Here is an 18,432-nt window from a genome sequence, read left to right as displayed (position 1 = left end):
CCCATATTCATGTGATATATCAGAAACTAACGCGGCCGAGCGCCGTTGCGATTTTTATCAAAATGGATCCTTCAAGTGATACTTTCCTTAGACTACGCAGATTTGTGTGGGCCGGCCGCACCAGTGCATGCGGACTCTGAATCGGAGGTCTCTCATATCATTGTACCATAGCCATAGTAATGGATTCTGATTCTACGATAGACTAGTATGCATGAACATTACCATGAAGTACCGAGCCGGGGGATATGCAATCCTATATTATACTTGAACGCTGTACTGTGCCAGTGAGGCAGCTAGAATAAAAAATACGAGAATGAACCAGTTCCGGACAGCGATATTTTATGTAGATGAGACCCCGTTAGAGATAGCTCCCTCAGCGAGAAAGCCCAGTACCTCATCCACTGATGGACGGGTCTCACTCTTGACTGACCAGCACCGCCGCATGAAGTCCAGATGATGTGCTTGAATTTGTATGGTGTTGTCTTTGATGGGCTCTTGGCCTTTGCACTTTGATGCTATGACTGAGTTGGCTTGCTTGATCCACCAGTAGGGTAGTTTGCCGTATAATACCTGCGGGCACCGTGTCAGCGTCATAAAAACACGCAAATGAGACGCTGACCTCGAGCATGATACACCCAAGAGCATATATATCACTGGATTTGGTGGCATATGGCACGGCTTGACCTTCCAAGAGGTCGATGAGTTCTGGAGCTACCCAACGAACTGCGCCATTGTGGAAGGAGAATTCCGGGTTAGATTGAACCATGATATTCGAAACACCGAAGTCTGCAAGGCGCGGTGATCCATCAGCAGCAATTAGGACATTTTTCTATAATAACAATCAGTGGGTCACGAAACGTATAATGTAGGTAAACCTACACTGGTCAGATCGCCGTGAATCACGTTAGTGTCGTGGACTGTCCGCAGTCTACGGTTAAGCCGGACGTTTCTAAGCCAATCCATTACTTACGATGTTTGAGCCCCTCGGTGATCTGTTTAAGCTTCGAGAAACAGTAAGCTCCAGTAATCGGGTGTCGAAAGAAAAGCTTACAATACGAGGCTTGTCCATCCCGGTGGGGGTTTCATGTTCACGAGTAAGATAGGAGTTCAATGTCCCGTTCGGCATCCACGGGGAAACCAATGCTCGAAATGGACCGAAACCCGTTGCGGTGCCACGCAGGCACAATACATACTGATGATTTAATCTAGTCCAGACCTTGATTTCGCGTTCAAGATTCTGTGTTCCAAAGAAATTCAGACACGCGGAGGTTTCAGAGGCTGCCCAAACATACACGATTTATTCTGACCACTGCGGCGTCTGTAGGGTTTGGCAACCGTGGGTATTTGACTGCAACCTGAGCATAAGTGAGCGTGAGCATAGAGAAGATCAATGTGTGGCATACTTCTTCCAGACTTGCGTCCCTGTTCAATATGCATCTGTAGACATCTGCAAGTCCACCCGAAGCAATCGGAAAATTGGTTTTCCCGGTAGCAATGCTTGTGTCCACAGTGAACAAACCGTATGTTGATGTCTGAGTAGCTGCGGTAGGAATTAAATGAACAAGTTGCGAGCCCCCTTCAGAGATGGAATCGCGCCCGCTTTCCCCGTCTTCGGAGGTATATTCAAAGGAGGTCTGGCTTAAATAAGGTTGTCGCTCACCAGAAGAAGACCGAGTAACGTCAGATGGAGAGGGTGAGCTGGGTCGATCATGGTAAAGAGGGACTTGACGTGCAAGAGCCCTCAGAGGAGTGAAAATCGACATATCGATAGGAGAAGCACAGGCACAAAAGGATGTCGATGTGCTTTCTCAGCAACAGTTGTTTTTCGTCTTATACACAAGGATTACAACGGTTCCCGCTGATATCGCGATCAGCTGATAGCTCCCGGGAATAGAAATCGCAGAAGGCGCACCAGGAAAGCCGCAACTGGGATTGAATGAAATCCACACTGGAGCTGACCTTCCACCACATAAACGCCCATTCATAAACGCATCAAGTAAATGCAGACACTGAATTCATCAGATTTCCTGAGGCGTGGTCAGGGATATGGAACTACCAATCGAAATTTTAGCCCAAACTATGCGCGATGCATCGACTTCGGCGACAACCCTGTGGTGGATGTGAATCTTGATAACCAATTCAATGTTAGCAGACGCTGCCTGTCGTCTGATCATGACTTCGAGCGCCGAGAAGTATGCGCTCATCCTAAAATAAATGGATCTATTTCTTCTATGAAAACAACTCGAGGCGGCGCCTATGTGACTCGTGTTGTTCTTCTGACCACTGTAAGACCACGCTTTAGATCATTCATCCGATAAGGGTGACTTACTAATCCTGATCATGTATGCATCATATTGAGCTTTACGGTCCACCATCCACGGAAACTTGAGTGATGTGCGTGCGCGTCTAAGTATAGAGTTCATAAGCTCCCAATTAGAAAACTGTTCTGTTGATGATGATATCAAGGATCTCGACCTCGCCGATTGTGGATTCTCTGCTAGTAGTTCGAGCCGAGAGACACGGCACCCTAGATGCGAAGGATAGCAGTGGTTCGATGACGTGTTGGCGGTATTCTCTTCCAGAAGTTTAATCTCGGAAGGACCATGCTTTAGGTGCGTGTGATCAATTCACTGATCCCCATGCAGATCTCAAGGACCAAGTCCTATCGTCGGATGGACATGGAAACAGGCCAAACTAAACCTACATACTTGTTGGGTCGGACCGAACTAATCTGCAAATGCCCATCGCTTGTGGATCAACCCGAGCTTATTAACGAAATATATTTGATAACTTACTATTTGATACCGTAACAGATGCAGATCATGTGGCAGCGGTATAGCGCGGCGCAATACAGGTTATACAGCAACATCGTCTAATCGAGTCATATTTAGCACCCCCTTACCAAATCCACCCGCAAGCACTTTAAACCCGTTATCTTGCACATCTGCGAGGAAAAGCTCGTGTTGATCTGCCATCCTCTCGTTGTTCCTCCGAATCTCCTGGATGATCCCATGTTGGCGTACGCAAAGCGGGCATTCTGTCTCGTGGTCCAGAAGACATCTATATGAAATGTACATTAGCACTGACATCACGAGATAGCCAGAAGAGGTGAAAGGAATAATTCGGACAATTAATAAGTAAGCGAAATGCGTACCGCTGGTGATATGAGTGGTTGCACATGAAATGGACACTGGGGAGATCGAGCTGCCCGCTGCACTGAGAACAGCGCGTCACACTAAACACCTTTGCATGCATGGGGTCCTCTAGTTCAGTCACTTGCTTCAACTTCGCATTCGTTTCTAGCTGGTATGAGTTGATCAGTTGCTGGTCCTATCACAGGAAAAATCGTCAGCGTGAAAATGAGAAAGAAATGTAAAGAAATCACAGTTTGCACTTCTTCCCTTGCTTCCTTGATGCGTCCCATCAGCCAGTCCTTGACAAGGCCTACGCTCGCTACTCCATTCCTACTCAGTATCTGGACTACACCAAGCGGAGGTATTATCCGCTCCTTCTCGATATGTTCCAGAATCTTCTCTACGTCCGCCTGGTGCCGCGTGAGCAGCTCCGGCGTACTTGTCAAGAAGCGCAGCACCAGCTCATAGAGGTGCGGGTGTGTTGGGCCATATCGTACAAGGGCCTGCACGACCTCTGTTGACGCAGAAGACTCGGATGGCGATGTGTTGTGCTTGTCCATCCAAAACCGTAAAATGTCTTCATACATACCCAGCTTCTCCCAAAGTATGACCAGACCTCGGGTATAGCTGTAGCTGCTGCAAAGAATCAATGCATGTGTTTTATCGCACGGTAAAGTGTCGCTCGTCAGAACTTTGAGTGCCTTTTCCTGTTGTTCTGGTGAGCCTCCGTCAAGGTAGAGCTCAAGCAACGTGTTCCAAACTGCTGCCTGATTGTACTTCTCTAGGTCTTCGTCTTTGTCCAGACTGGTATCTAGAAGAGAAGATGGGAGAGAGGAGAGTGACTGTCCCCACCGACGTGCAGCTACGCTTTCTAGGAAACGGACAAAATATGACGGATGATCAACAAAATGCGCGAAATAGAGTGTAGGTGAAGGTCGTTTATCTTTGGATGGTGTTGGTGCGCTTGGCTGCGTTGTTTGGGGTTCCGTAAGGTCCTCCTCTTTGTCCGGATTGGATTCCTCAACTTTGTCTTCAGGCGCGGGCGCACGGGAGAGGGCAAGGTACGAGAGGTAAGATGGGGCGTTTGCTGGTGCGCTCGACTGTTGTGGAGTGGTGTCCTCTGCTTCAGGGATGATGAGGGGCCCAGAGATGGTGCAAAGGTCAATAAGAAGCTGTGTCGTCTCCTCCGGAAGATTATCTAACATAGCGCGTCCGTACCTAGCGAGGTTGCTTTCCGCCTATATAAATGTATTAGCCTCATACAGGAAAAAAAATCCAAAACCGAATAACGAAGATTAGACTTACCGCGACTGCTCCCAAGTGTCTCAAATACGTCAATGCTTCCCCATACTTCCCAGCGTCTTCAATCATGACCCTCAAATATTCTTCGTGTCGCTTATAGCGCTTGGCAAGGTAGCTGGCATGATCAAAGTATCCTGCCTGCCTACACACCCGGATAGCAGTGTCTAGGTCAAATGGAAGGTCGCCGTTCGACTCTGCTGCACCAGAGCGTCGAGACTCTGTTTTAATGAAGCTGTCTAAGCGTGCAACGTCTTTGAGTTTGGTGTAAGTATTAAGCAGAAGAGTGGTATGATCAGCGTTTGCCAGGCCAAGGGCATGTAGCTCTTGCAGATAGGTAACGAGGTTGTGAATGCGCTGAGCGTCCAGGAACTGCGCCACCATCGTCAGATCTATTGTGTTGGAAAAAACACAAATAACTGACTTTTCTAACGACGTAGCTTGGTTTCACCCAACCTATCGTCTTCAAATAGCACGTCATCGCACCATCCCAATCTCCTTTCGTGTAGAGGTGGTCACCGTGCTGACGATGAATATCAGCCACGTAGCTCTCGTCGAGGTGTTGTGTCTGCGCGAGACTCAGTGCAAGTGGGTACAGAGCCTTTGCGTACAGCATGGAGAGTTTTGCAGAGGTGGATTTCTCGGCAAGGCGAGTCAGCTAAACAAGGGCAGTGACGTCAGATTAAAAGTCAACGCACAATTCTGAGCATTGTTAGGACGCACCTGCCCATTATTTGTGAGGATATAGATATTGCCCCACTCCGAGATCACCTCTCTGATACCCTCCGCAAACACCCCAGTATATCCAACTACCTTATTCTCCATGTCAAACACAGTCACCCTCGACGCATCACCGTCTCCACCTGCCGTTTGTGCTGCAAGCTTTCGCGTAGCAGGTGATGTCGATGTAGCTGTTGTCGGTGGTGAAACGACTATGACATAGTTAAGGTGGGTGTGGATCGACGACTTGTAGCCTGTGAAAGACGTAACATCACCTCCCAGTACTTGAATTCGTACCAATCCACTCACCTTCATAAGCATATGGCGGCTCCCTCCCATGTAAACCATACGCATATACTGCTTCATCTCTCGCAAGCACGATCTTCTCGGCGCGCCAATCCATCACCGCACATCCCAGTCCACATCCAATATCGTCTAGTAACACGCTAGATCCTCCACTCCCTTTGCCGGACACGTGGTACAAGTGTACCGTGTTCGTGGTCACAATGAAAAGGTGCAAGTTGTTATCCTTAGCATCGGCATTAGTGGGACTCGGAAGTTCTCGGAAACCAAGGCCAGTGATAGGTTCAGGGGATGATTCATGGATGATGCGTGTCTTAGGCAGTGCAGTCAGGGACGTTGTGGAAGATAGTGACTGGTCCAGGTGCCTGTAAAGTAACACCGTCCCGTCGGCCAAGCCGATAGCAAGGAAAGACAGTGCAGAAGAAAGTGCAAAGCAAGAGACCTGAATTACAAGCTCACCGAGCGAAAGTTGAACGTAGTGAGTCACTCACTGGATGAGGCTTATTGCTAGGCTGGACCTTGGAAGATTTCAGTAACACTGGTGCTTGGTTTTTCTTGTCCGTCTTCCCAAGATCCCAAATCTTCAGCAAACTACCTCGTACTGCGCTCTCCTCCCCAATCGTCACCAACACACCATTCCTCTCTGCCATGTGCATTACTCGTCCTCCCACATGTGCGACCCAGCTCGTTGTCGATACGAACTCCTTGTTTAGAGTGTGTATACTGCCGTGAATATCCGCAACGAGCAACCCAGCACTGGATGAGGCGACAGTTGAGATTTCCGAGGCGTTTTTGAAAATCTCGGGTGGGCTAGCAAGGTCATGGACGTCCTTCACAGGGTGAGCATCGAAAAATGCAAATTGGCGAAGCTGAAGGGGTCTAGTAACTGAGGGCGACTACGACATCCGACAGTGGCCAACATACCGCAGTAGCAGCTACAACTTGGACTGTCGTATTTACCATCGAACTTAACACACGAAAGTGACTACTAGTACTGCAGTCCGTGAAGGGGAATTGAACCAGCGCTGGAATGTATCCTGCTAATTTGAGTAATCATATTGTAATCAGGAACCATAGGTTTCTGCCACTAGTACAGAGACGACGCTCATAATGACTAAGTACTAGTATGTACCATAGTAGGACTAAATAATAATGTGCATCAGTCGAAGCTGGTGTAGCATATCGTGTATCTACTATTCTATATTCGTTGTGAAAATTAGCTGGTCTGCGATGTCGAGGACATCTGTGAGCATGTTAACATGATAGCTGTAGGCCTAAATCGCAGGTGTGAGAGATATCAAGGTATGGAATCTCGCGAATATGATGTCGGACAGAGAATAAGACAGCATATAACATACAAAGCTAGGAAACTGCCGTGGCATCACGAGTCGCATGAGAGCAGGAGCTTTCCTTTAGCTGTTCCTGTATAAATGTCAGGACTTCGTTAGCTGAAGGCCTTTGTTCCAGTTTATCAAGCCAGCACTTCTGCATGAAATCCCACAGAGCATCGGGAATGGATGGAGTCACTGGTCGGGCAGGCTTTCGGCCTCTGAGTATTTGTACGGTAACTTGATGGTCACTCCGAAATTCGGAATACGGAACCTTTCCTGTGAAGACCTAAAAGAGATTGATAATCGCATTGCATGATGTCAAAATCCACCGACAAACCTGCAACATGATGCACCCGAAAGAATAGATGTCTGATGCCAATTGGGGTAAGCTTATTGACTCCTCATCTTCCGGAACTTGAAAGTTTTCAGGCGCAGCCCATCGCACATTGCTTCTGATGTATGACGTGCCATGGAGCTCGGCACAAAAAATAAGAATTCCATGGTCAGCCACGAAGGCGTCTCCGGTCTCATTGATGAGAATGTTGTTCTGAGTCGCATCAATAATTGTTTTGAAGGAGATATTTGTGGTACTCACGCCGGTGAGATCACCGTGTACTATGTTTTCGGAGTGCACTGATATTCACATTAGCTTTGCGCCGAATACTGAGGTTTGCCGCATACAGTACTGAAGAGCTGAAGCGACATCTTTGAGCTGTAATAGCAAATATTAAAATACGAGCCATACCATGAAGAAAGACCCACGATTTGGAGCATTCGAGTGAGAGTGAGTTGCTGGAAATCACGTTCCAGAAGTATGGTAAGTGAGCCTTTGTTCATCCATGGGGAGACGATAGCAGGCAGTGGACCAAATCCTTGAGTTATACCTAACAAAGGTAACAGATTGGCGTGTTTAAGCTTAGTATTCCGCTGCAAGTCGTGTTCGAGCCTCTGAGGTGTCACGCATTAGCAAATAAACACGTGGTATTACTAGTGCGCGTGGTGTCATTCTAACCTCGGTAATTTTTGTCTTGCAGTTATCGTTCGGAATTTCAAGTCGCAGACACTTTACTGCAACCTGGTAGAGGGAGACAGTATGAGTGCATATTTACAGGTGCAAACCTGAAGGAGCTACCGTGATTCGAGGGTGCTTACGTATGCACTTCCAGACATCCCCAAAACTGCCTTGAGCGAACAGGGTATCGGGATGACTCCTTGCTTATTTGCTCAGTGAGGTCGAGCAGACTATTGATCCGTAGACACTTGGTCAAAATTACACGAAACATAAATTGCATAAAAAAACAAACTCATTCTTTATCTGTGCCGACTTCCAGCTAAGCCCAAAGTTGGCGAGCAACGAGTATATATTTCTTGCCCACTTGTTCAACCAGGCTTGAAACCGAGCGGGTAACAGGATCATCATATGAAGAGGACAAGTGGCTAGTGAATGAGACAGCTGACTGGAAACATGGGATAACGTCCCCATAGCCGCCCCACGGTAGGATTCTTAAGGATAAATTCAACTGGAGTGCGAATACTTAGTAGCCTATCCACCAATGGAGCTGAGCGTTGACGTTGATGGATGGGGACGCTTCGGTACTTCTATCTGGGGCGGTGCACGAAAGTTCAAATTTCAACCCCAGATCCGGCGGCTATTATAATGAGCGTCGACCGTCGAGTTGTTCATTTATGTAATTTGTAAGATAAGACCATCATCTTCGATTGGGCACCCTCGATTGGACGCCCGAGGCTGGCGCAAATGTTATCACATATGTAATAATGTAACATCCACCTTGGCAGGTATACCGGTAAGCACCTATTAATTGTGGTAAGCGCCAGCATTAATATTGCTGCATCATGGTGCATACAGACGTACATGCAGCTGCCTCATGCTGGTCAGACGAGCAATTTGATGGCTTTAGACGCTAAATCCAGGGGTCGAGGCAGTGAACCCCTGAACCCTGGGATGTGGTTTATGCACCACACGGGTTGTGCTAGGTCCCGAACGAATGGTAAATTATCAGCCTATAGCGCTTCCAGGTCCAAGTTGCAGGCCTTCTGCAAGCCTCGAGCATGCAAACATGTGCTGATATGAACTCGCTACTACTAGTTTTTCTCCCGCCATCATTCCCCCCTTACTCGTTCTCTCATTGACTCGGAGGAAATGTCGGAAAATACCCCTACTGGCGTAGTTGCTTCATCTGTCCCTCTCCACATCATTAGTAAGAATTTCAACTTGCTGTGTATTTGACCCTTAGATATTTTTTCCCAGGTATTGTCATCCGCTTTGATGACACTTCAAAGAAGAAAATCGATTTTGCCGAGTTGAAGTTTGACTCACAGCGAAAGGAGATCCGCCACAGTTCGGAACAAGACAAAGACCTCAGTGCGAAGTTCGATCCCGTCATGTGAGCCCACTTATTTTTGTAGAAACTCGTTTAGAACATTGTAACACAGTGCGGTGACCACTGACCGGGTTTCCTTGTCTGTACACTATCAATACTATACTATAGGCACGTTTCTGAGGAAGACCACCAAGAATTTTTCATTAGACAGAAAAGATATCTTGTCTAATGCAGTGACATTGAGTCACGACGGCCAACGAGGTGAACCAATTTTCCTCCAGCTGTACTGCACAACACTTATAGTTCGATGTGATAGAGTATAGGAAGACTGAGGGGAAGATGTCTGTTGTTGTCACAATATCGTCAGTATATTGGTCTCTTATCTCAGAAGAAACCTGAGCCGACCATGATTGATGATATCAGACAGCTGCAGTCGACTAGCAGCAGTATTCTAGAGATTTGCCCAAGATTTCGGCTACTTGTGATAGGGAAGGTCGGTCTCTGTCATTGTCTTCAAGCATAGACGATTCACGCATCCACTTCGTAGACCGGAGTCGGAAAGTCATCACTGATCCAGCAGGCATTCAAAATAAATGAAGTAGTTGAGTCCATGAATTACTGTCACGTGGGGACCGTTGCTGATGTTCAGATGTCTTTTACAGCATATTTCTGAACACAAACGTGGTGAAGCAGATATCGAAAGGGAATTCATTGCGGAAGAAAATGAACGATTTGTCCTCCACGATAGTCAGGGGTTTGAAGCTGGCGATAGCATGATTTTTAAGACTGCAAAAGACTTCATCGACCGTCGACGCAAGGAGCCTAAACTGCAGGACAAGATCCACGCGGTCTGGTACGGTCTTCTGGCTGCTACCACTCTGCCATACTGACACTGCTCAAAGGCTCTGCCTCTCGATACCTCATGCCGATGGACGCTTGCTTGAGAGCGGGGTGGAGGAATTTCTCAATTTGAGGAAGGAAATACTAGGCGATAGTGCGCAACGTTTACATTTCGTTTCTCATAACTCATATTTTAAATCTAGTTCTGCTCATTGCTGTCTTCACCAAGCATGACATCTTTGTCGACAAATTGGAGTATGACGCTGGTGAATCATGTGATGAAGTCGCGCTCGAAGAGCTTAAAGTTAACACATTGGATAAACTGTGTATCCAGCCGCTTAAGGAAGCGGCTGGGAGCGACATCCTGCACGCAACTGTTTCGAGTAAAGGGGTTTAGATTATCTAGTCCCCGATGCTGACGTACCATCATAGCGAACGAAGAGTACGAGAGGACCATAAGACAGCTGGTCGATCTTACAACCACGAACGTCGAAAAATATGTTGCCTCAGAAGCGGCATTAGCAATGATGATAGCCCAGCGAGTAGACATCGGTCTTAAACTTAAGGCTTCAATTGCGTACGCACGACCACTGTTATTTTAGTAAAGCCTTAATTTCACGTTTTTGATCTCCACAGCATCGGCGAGAAAAGTTAGTCTTACCACAGTCTTCGGTGCCTTGTTCACTTCCAATTTCCTAGGATATTGGAGAGGTCTCGCTTCGAGCATGAACTTCACCGGTTTTACCATGTTAGACTGCTTGTCTGTGATTCACAAGGACATCATTGACGTTTGGAACTTCAACGACCCTCATTGTGTAAGATGCATATTAAATTTCATGTCATAGGCCGCTGACACGTTTCTGCGAAGCACTTGGCCAGTGACCAGTGTAGCAGGGCGCTCTGGCAGGACAGGACGGGAGTGGCAGGGGTCCTGGCGCGGTGGCAGGAGTCCTGGCTCGTAGTCGGTAGTCCTTGCGTGTGTCGTAGTCTGGTTGCACATGCGCACAATATCTCACATTCAGCAACTGTGATGGCAGGTTCATGATTGGTTACGGAGGAAAAACTCTCCAAATAATCTAAAGGATGTACTGATCAATGAATCGCCTATCAATAAAATACTGCTTCAAGTCAATACAGATATCATAACAAGATCGACGATATGACTGAAGTATTCGAGAGACATTCAAAAACGCGCTAGCAGCAGACACAGGACTTTCCGCCTCCATGTTCCCCAGGGTCTGTATGTACTGCTACTACTTGCTGCTGTTGTTGCTGCTGTTGTTGTCGGTGCTGTTGCGCATTGGGGTCTGGCGGAAGAGGGTCTTCATCGCGTATCAAGGAGTGCTCACTCCCAGGAGCACCCGCTGCAGCATTACGCTGTAGATTTAAGTGTGAGATACCCAAGAAACAGTTATAAAAAATAACCGAGCGCACTAGTCGACCCTGGGCAAAAGGAACCTCGACAACAGGCGGCAGTGCATGATGGGGTGACCGGGAGAATAGGTGTCGTAAATGAGTTTTGATGGTGGTGGTGACAGCGACTGGTGGTGAGGTAGTGGGCGATGCAGGAGCAGGAGCAGGAGCTTCCTGAGGCCTCCTCGTCATAGCGAGCCCAAGTCTTTTGAGGCGCCCAGGGCGTTGTTGAAGTCCTGGCCTGGAAATCTGAGAATGCTGTGATGAATGATGAGCGAGAGAATAGAAGGATACGCTCTTGCACACACTTGATACGTTCCATAGAAGAAACTGGGATCTGCATCATAGCCATCGTGATCTTGGCCAGGGATCTCTGCCTGCATAATAGTCAGTATCGAAAGAGGTAAGGAGAGAGGTACATACACCGAGAATACGGTCGTTGTCCGCAGCGAGCGTGCTGCATTTTTCCTTGAACTCTGAGTGGCATGCGGGTGAGCATGATAGTCGTGGGTGACGTGACGGAGGACTTGCCGTTGGACCAATCGAGACAGCTGGCCTTCGCAATGTCGTCGATGGTGTCCATCATGTATTTGTGTGCTTCGAGGGCTTCGTCGAGTTTACCTGCCGAAAGGAATGCCTGACACCGTTTCTGGTGTCCAGTGTAGCAACAAGGACTCGAGATCCCAGCCAAAGAGCTGGACAAAGCACTATGTTATGACAAGCATTATGTATGGATCATGTCGACGCACCACGGTCAAGTCCTGGTATGCTAAATGAATGTATTTCGAAGAGAAAGCGTCTGAGTTGACAGCGGCAGTGAAGTGATCAGCGGCTTCGTCGTGACGCGCGCTATCGAAAGCTTTGGTTCCCAGCTGAACACGTAGATATGTCTATTGTGCGAGTTGAAAAGATCAGGATTGATGACCGAGTGTGGCCACATGATACTCACTTCCACGACACGACGCGCGAGAGGATCGACATTGGGACAAGCGGCAGCCAGGTCTTTGATGAGCAGCATTGCTTCCTCGTGTTGATCTACGTTGAAGAGTGCGATGGCCTGGAATACAAGATGAGGCAGAGAGCATGTGAGACGAATTGAATGTACCTTGATCAAGAGAAGAAATTGGTTGGTTTCTGAATTTTGGTTGGTGAACATGGATGCGACGTCGAATGCTACCCTTGCTTCCCGGACGTGACCTTTTCCGCAGAGGGCGATGCCTTTGGAGATGAAGCCCATCAATGATGGCCTAATGTTGATTGACTATGTCACAGATGAAAGTTAGCCTTTCGTCAGAGGACAATGACATCTGACCTTGATTGCATCATCAAGAGCGTTGTCCCAGTCGTGCTTCCGGGCAATAACGAACGAACGATTAGCATATGAAATGACGTCGTCGGCGTTGGTGTGGATCTCTTGAGTGAGGAGCTCTTCGGCTATAGACAAGTCCCCAGTTAGGCATGCATCGCGGGCTGTTGTGATGTTAAGGATCTGCACGAAGGATGCTCGAATTGCGTAACGGGTATCAGAAATGAAAACTTGCCTTGAAATGAGCGTCCTTTGGTATTGCCCACTCCCGGATCTGCTTGTCTTCACCTCCGCTGAGGATGTGCTTGCCGTCCACAGAGAATGTGACACATGTCGTGGCGGATGTCGATGAATGCTGGAATATGGCGATGGTTCGTTGATCCGAGAGCCGCCAGAGACGGACATGACTGTCTTTAGATGCAGAAGCGACGAGGGTGCCAGTGGGATGAATGGCAATGGCGTTGATAGTGTCAGTGTGGCCTTCGTAGGGATGTCCGACCTGCTGCCAGGTTGATGTGTCCCACTCTCGTATGGTGGGATCATGTTCACCACCTCCTGAAAGAAGGCGTGTGCCATCGGGCGTCCACACGAGTGACGCGTTCCATGATTCGTGACCTGTCAAAGATGCGACGCATTCCCTTAAGCTTGTGCCTGGATTATAAATTTGGATATTCTTGTTTGTTGCGATGCACCGCGTGAAACCGTAGATTGTTGCGGCAGAGGATTGCGTGGGAATCTATTCATCCTCACCAAATCCTATGAAGATCCTTGGTACATCCCTCGCATGTTAGGATTTAAATGAGATCCATTAATCCTACACTGATTATTTATCAATCCTACGCCGTGCACGTCTGCCAAAACACTGAATTTGGACTTAGAAAAAATTGTGCAAGTGCCGCATGCACGCGATTGTCCATGTGACTCAATCGCGTGAACGCGACACTGAGCTCAAGTACTTACATACCCTCAGCTTCGACTTCTCCACTGCAAGACTTCATGTCCTTTTGAATACACTCCCTCCGTTCTCGATGGCACCAGGGTCAAAGCCGAAAACCCCTGCATGGAAGGACACTGCAAAATGCTGCTGCTTGGAGTGCTCCAAGGACCCCCGAGGCTTCAAAACTCAGTCTCGACAGACGATTGGTTGGCATACGCGCAGAGACAAAGAGCGTACTGCACTTGATGCACTGTCGAATATGAAGTCTGTGCATCCCACGGCTGCTGAGTCTTTGGCTGCTATCACCGACTCTATGGGGGCATCTACTCTGTCTCTTGAACAGCCTGAGCCAGAGGATTTCAATCTCGATTTTGCGGAATCTGACCTACAGTTCTACTACACTGATGATGCTGGCTCACACGGGAGTTCTTGGAAGCACGATCTCGTGATGCTGTAGTAATAACTATAGCAGGCTCGTCAGCAAGTTCTTCATCAAGATTCTCTTCAGCTGCTGCACGCCTGTCCTCGAGTTCTTGGATTCTTGCCTGTAAGTTGGCCTGTTCCTTGCGTTTGCTTTTGAATTCCCGAGCCATGCTGACAAACTTGTCCTTGATGCGTTCTTTCAGATCATTGTCGCAGATGTTCTCCAGGTCTTCGTCGGCAGCAGGGCAGCGTTTTGCACCGGTTGCACGCAAAGAGTCGAAAATTTTCTCAAGGGCTTCTGCATTGGGTGATTTGTTGTAAGCTGCATCCCAGTTGAAGCGCATATACGGCTTTTGATCTACAGGGTTCTTCGGCCACCTCTCTTCACCAATACCGAATGGGAATGAAGGCAAACTCGCACCCGCAAGTGAGTCGGTGCCAAGGTGGATTTTTAGAGTATCGATGATAACATCCTTTTGATCCCGAAGTTAGAGTTGATTCAGATAAGAAAGTCTTTGGTACGCACTCGTATTGCCTTGGATTTTGATGCAGCGAAGCTCAATTCCATCACAGACAGTTTGTTTGCAGAACTAGATGCCTCAGAAACTGGTTCGCTTGTTCCACGAAGAGTTGGGTCGATTTCGGATAACGATCCTCCATTCTCCCCATCTAGCTCATCCTCTTCGTTCCGCACACCAAGCATAGTCGCAAGGAACGAGACACGTTCACTCAACTCTTCCACATTACTCTTCAATATCTCATTCTCCGTACGCAACACAGCCATCTTTTTGTCAGCTTTTTCCTTGATATCTTGTACCTGCACTTGCAACTCCTCGATTGCCGACACTGCTGCATTCAAGCGCTCAAGATTTGCACTTGGATTTCTGGATCCGTTGGTCGTGCTCGATGGACCGGCAGTTGACATCGCGCGCTACTAGTACTCGCTTATGGATAGTGAGAGGGGGATGGAGTTCGAGTCTCAGCGCTCAGCGCTGTATGTTTTGCTGCCTGCGCTCTTCGATAGTGTCTCGCATGTCATTTTCCTTCCAAATAAATCGTTATTGAATGTTCTAGACTGCGTGAGGAAGCATGAAGGAATTAAGTAGTGCATAGGGCAAAATAGTACATGAACAGCCGAAATCCCTGATGTCATATGATGTGACGAGAATCCACGCATGATTTGTAGAGAATGCGGAAATGTTTAAGCCAATACCAGAATATCCTCGCAGCTGGGGGATTTTCATGTGATCACAGCGAGATTTCATCGGAATCTGCTGATTCCCACCTCATCCTCTGCCGCAACAATCTACGGTTTCACGCGGTGATGGCAAGAAGTTCACCAGAAGGCGAATATAGAACGCAGTCGACAGAACTGCCACACTCGATTGGATCTCCTTGCATCTGCCACGTTTTGGTACTCAAAAACTTGACCGTGTAGTCCCGTGAACCAGTGGCCAGCACCATTCCATCCGGAGAAAAATGCAGCGAGAAGATCCAACTGGAGTGGGCTTCGATGGGTTGGGTGATGGATTCGCCAGTTTCTCCATGCCAGGCGATGACTTCTCCACGATAATCACCACTTGCTATTATTTGACCATTTCGTGACACCGCCAATGCCTGCACATTACTCCTATGCCCTTCCATCTTCTTCAACACAACACCTGTCTCCAAGTCCCAAAGACGAAGTGTCTTGTCGTGCGAACCCGTAATCATTCGTCGTTTATCGGGGAACACTGCGACTTCATTTATGCCGTCCTTATGATCTTCAAAAGTTCGAACGGGTGTGGTGCTTGGAATGAGCTGTGACATTTCACTGGAGGTTGATGGTATTGAGCACGGCCGAGGGATTGTGGGTGTCCTTCTCTAAGTTACAGAAGTGTGTGTATTATGCGTTTTTATGTTGCTTCACCACGCTAACCATCCTCGTTTCCATAGACGCCCAAGACATGAGGCAGTTCACCATCACCGTCTACTCACAACCAGTCATAACCGACTGCACTGGCTACATGCGTCTGACATTTGTCTTCACAGTTTCAAGCCCTACCGAGATATCAAGCGAGTATCACACCTCTCCAATAAACTTTCAAGCTCAAGTCTTATGTCTCATGACCGCCCACCTTACAGCTCGTTGTAGACTAGTATAAAGTATGATACTGCATGTCTTGGTGCGTTTTTATTGTTGATCCCCGTCAGGAAGGGAACGTTTCCAGTACTGTGCACCAAGAAAATTAACCTTGCTTTCGCTTGCAGTGGATTCGAGCTGGAGAACGACCATCATGCGCATCATAAATAAATACAAGAACACTGTAGCGAACGATCTGTGAAGCGGAAAGGAGTCTCGATTCTAGCATTCCGATCAGCATCAGTGGTCGTCCGCGCCTGGCCACCCCCATCTAACGAGCTGAGTCGCCCCGTCATTCTACGACTGTACTCTACGGTTAGCTAGTGTGGACATCGTGTAACCACGAGTGCCAACGAAGCCAGCTCCATTCGACTGAATGATAGCATCGATGAACACTGGATGCCTGGTGACAGCCACAACTTAAGTTAGCGTCAAAATGGAAACATGACATCTAATTGGCTCACCATTTTCCATACTGTCCGTTCCGCTGCACACGTCCGCCCCAACGCCCCAACATCTGGCCACCATTCTGGGTTCCTTTCATCGCTCGTCATGATAACATGTGTAGCATCAATTCCTTTTCGTGTGCGAAGCTCTTCTTGCACCTCAGACACCGACCTGCGCGCAATGACAGACAATGGGGCGAAGCACTGATCCACAGGAAACTCCTCGCATTGCTGGCTGAAGTCGCCGTGCCGTATGTGGATCGATATATACTATCAAAAGTTAGATCCATAGAGCAACCTATGCCCGAAACTTTCACTCACAGGAGGTGTTGGTTCATTCATGGCGCGTCGGGCATGCGCATCGGCAATCTTTTCCATGCTTGCAGTCCATCGCATGTGCTGGCGTACAAATCTCCATGCAGGAGAATAGTCTATTTCCCATTCCCATGTATGATGAGCACTTATGTAGTAAAGGAAATCGAAGCATAATACGTAATCGTCCGGAGCAAGGGAAACCCAGTGCTGAGGAGAAGGACGATTCGTTAATGATAATTCCAGGCTTTTCGAGCGACAGACTTGACTCGCGTCGAAGGTTTTGCAAAATAATAGACAACAACAATGGCATCACGCGGCGAGCGGGTCAGCCTCAACTCAACCTTCAATATTCAATATTGATTCTTTTTCTGATAGATCTCGTGTCCAGAGTTCATTGACCACCAGCATCTGTGGCTCGCCCCTCGTGCCCAACCCAATATCTTTTGTAGGCAATCGGGTGAGTCACGCACATTTCCTACTTCCAAGTCCCTTCAAGAGTGGGAGCAGAGATAAAATGCACACGATCAGAGCTATCGAACTTAGTGACAATGTATGTTTGTTCTGGCGGCAACCTGTCAAGTATATTAACGGCACTAGTGAATGTTTGATATTACCAGCTCTGAGTGCCAATGATCACCAGTCATGCCGAAATGAGCGTCTCGCCCACCAGACGGTTAAAGGTTAGGTTCTATTCTGCGAGGTCGGAGCCACAACGTGCTGCACTAGCTTGTGGATGTCTTACAATGAATACTAACGGAGAACCACGCGTTCATCCTGATACTTCGGAAGACAAGACAGATGGTTCTGCCTTAAAGATACTCATTCTCTTGGATCTCGTCCCACTTCCCCAGGACCATCAGCTACACATGCAGCAAGCTTTGGCGCCAGGTAAGAGCATGCTTCTGTGTCAAAATCGACGCCAACGCAGTGACTACGCAAGTCCGAGTCATATACTTCCGGTCACCATTTCTCCCTCGTTTCCTGCAGTCGCTGATCTAGTATTTCAGCGCACTGTTGAGAATCAAGAATGGTCTAGTAAGCTCGTCCCTCGAGATGAGCGTCTCGGCAGATTTCAAACGCCTGTCTCAGGGATTTGATTCTGTGGCACCTTGTATCCGGCTCAACCGGTCACAAGGCTTTGGCGTCCGATAAGAATGTGGATTTAGTCACCACAGGTCATTCACAACACGTAAGGATTTGGCTTGCTCGATCTGTGTATAGAAGGGTTCACTCGCAAATTGTATATAACCGTTGGCAGTAGCGCCGAAACTGTTCATTTCCTCCACTCTTCCCTCCCTCTTTCCACCTCTAACTCTACTACAGCAGGAGGCATGCACAGCACGTCCCCACGATCTAGTCCCGTACCTGCAGATACCGACCTTCCGAACAACGAGTAAGTGGCAAGTTAGACTGACTGGCTATAAATTTATGGTCACACAGGAATACAATTGATGTGACGCAGTGACTGAGAAACCTGCCGTGTCTATCAAGGTCGACCTTA

General features: G+C 48.0%; 7 protein-coding genes across 7 annotated transcripts; 1 reads left to right on the top strand and 6 right to left on the bottom strand.

The window, feature by feature from the left end:
* Positions 1-135: 135 nt before the first annotated feature.
* On the bottom strand, positions 136-1,854 carry HD556DRAFT_585489 (kinase-like domain-containing protein). Its single transcript, XM_041311012.1, has 8 exons — positions 1,661-1,854; positions 1,404-1,609; positions 1,293-1,355; positions 1,052-1,237; positions 971-1,001; positions 880-917; positions 620-829; positions 136-570 (listed from the first exon to the last, which is right to left on the bottom strand). The coding sequence occupies exons 1-8, from the start codon at positions 1,761-1,763 to the stop codon at positions 340-342; spliced, it is 1,068 nt and encodes a 355-aa protein (XP_041158740.1). The 5' UTR covers positions 1,764-1,854; the 3' UTR covers positions 136-339.
* A 1,001-nt stretch (positions 1,855-2,855) lies between these two features.
* Positions 2,856-6,419, bottom strand: HD556DRAFT_1444827 (uncharacterized protein; the record flags this gene model as incomplete). Its single annotated transcript, XM_041306837.1, has 9 exons — positions 2,856-3,060; positions 3,155-3,330; positions 3,386-4,372; positions 4,440-4,805; positions 4,858-5,091; positions 5,157-5,407; positions 5,463-5,898; positions 5,948-6,325; positions 6,381-6,419. 9 exons carry the CDS (start codon positions 6,417-6,419, stop codon positions 2,856-2,858), a joined length of 3,072 nt encoding a protein of 1,023 aa, XP_041158739.1.
* Positions 6,420-6,818: 399 nt separating this feature from the next.
* On the bottom strand, positions 6,819-7,738 carry HD556DRAFT_1239806 (kinase-like protein; the record flags this gene model as incomplete). The annotated part of the gene is made up of 5 exons (XM_041298072.1): positions 6,819-7,073; positions 7,125-7,334; positions 7,383-7,420; positions 7,469-7,499; positions 7,550-7,738. Coding segments are annotated over 5 exons (723 nt in total), but the record flags the coding sequence as incomplete, so codon positions are not given.
* A 1,797-nt stretch (positions 7,739-9,535) lies between these two features.
* On the top strand, positions 9,536-11,014 carry HD556DRAFT_1444824 (uncharacterized protein; the record flags this gene model as incomplete). Its single annotated transcript, XM_041306836.1, has 9 exons — positions 9,536-9,622; positions 9,677-9,727; positions 9,792-9,982; positions 10,032-10,123; positions 10,173-10,352; positions 10,402-10,546; positions 10,606-10,619; positions 10,669-10,784; positions 10,838-11,014. The coding sequence occupies 9 exons, from the start codon at positions 9,536-9,538 to the stop codon at positions 11,012-11,014; spliced, it is 1,053 nt and encodes a 350-aa protein (XP_041158737.1).
* Positions 11,015-11,030: 16 nt separating this feature from the next.
* On the bottom strand, positions 11,031-12,072 carry HD556DRAFT_585341 (uncharacterized protein). Its single transcript, XM_041311011.1, has 5 exons — positions 11,914-12,072; positions 11,806-11,858; positions 11,691-11,759; positions 11,404-11,640; positions 11,031-11,346 (listed from the first exon to the last, which is right to left on the bottom strand). Exons 1-5 carry the CDS (start codon positions 11,966-11,968, stop codon positions 11,164-11,166), a joined length of 597 nt encoding a protein of 198 aa, XP_041158736.1. The 5' UTR covers positions 11,969-12,072; the 3' UTR covers positions 11,031-11,163.
* Positions 12,073-13,613: 1,541 nt separating this feature from the next.
* Positions 13,614-15,086, bottom strand: HD556DRAFT_1382378 (uncharacterized protein). The gene is made up of 2 exons (XM_041303282.1): positions 14,575-15,086; positions 13,614-14,521 (listed from the first exon to the last, which is right to left on the bottom strand). The coding sequence occupies exons 1-2, from the start codon at positions 14,971-14,973 to the stop codon at positions 13,985-13,987; spliced, it is 936 nt and encodes a 311-aa protein (XP_041158735.1). The 5' UTR covers positions 14,974-15,086; the 3' UTR covers positions 13,614-13,984.
* A 1,381-nt stretch (positions 15,087-16,467) lies between these two features.
* On the bottom strand, positions 16,468-16,994 carry HD556DRAFT_1309583 (uncharacterized protein; the record flags this gene model as incomplete). The annotated part of the gene is made up of 3 exons (XM_041300302.1): positions 16,468-16,542; positions 16,635-16,886; positions 16,938-16,994. 3 exons carry the CDS (start codon positions 16,992-16,994, stop codon positions 16,468-16,470), a joined length of 384 nt encoding a protein of 127 aa, XP_041158734.1.
* Between the last annotated feature and the right edge of the window lie 1,438 nt (positions 16,995-18,432).

The sequence above is a fragment of the Suillus plorans genome (assembly GCF_016647745.1).
Source record: "Suillus plorans strain S12 chromosome Unknown HD556scaffold_39, whole genome shotgun sequence".
In the NCBI taxonomy this organism is placed as follows: Eukaryota; Fungi; Basidiomycota; class Agaricomycetes; order Boletales; family Suillaceae; genus Suillus; species Suillus plorans.
The sequence above is the reverse complement of the archived record's forward strand: the minus strand, read 5'-3'. Positions and strand labels throughout refer to the sequence as shown.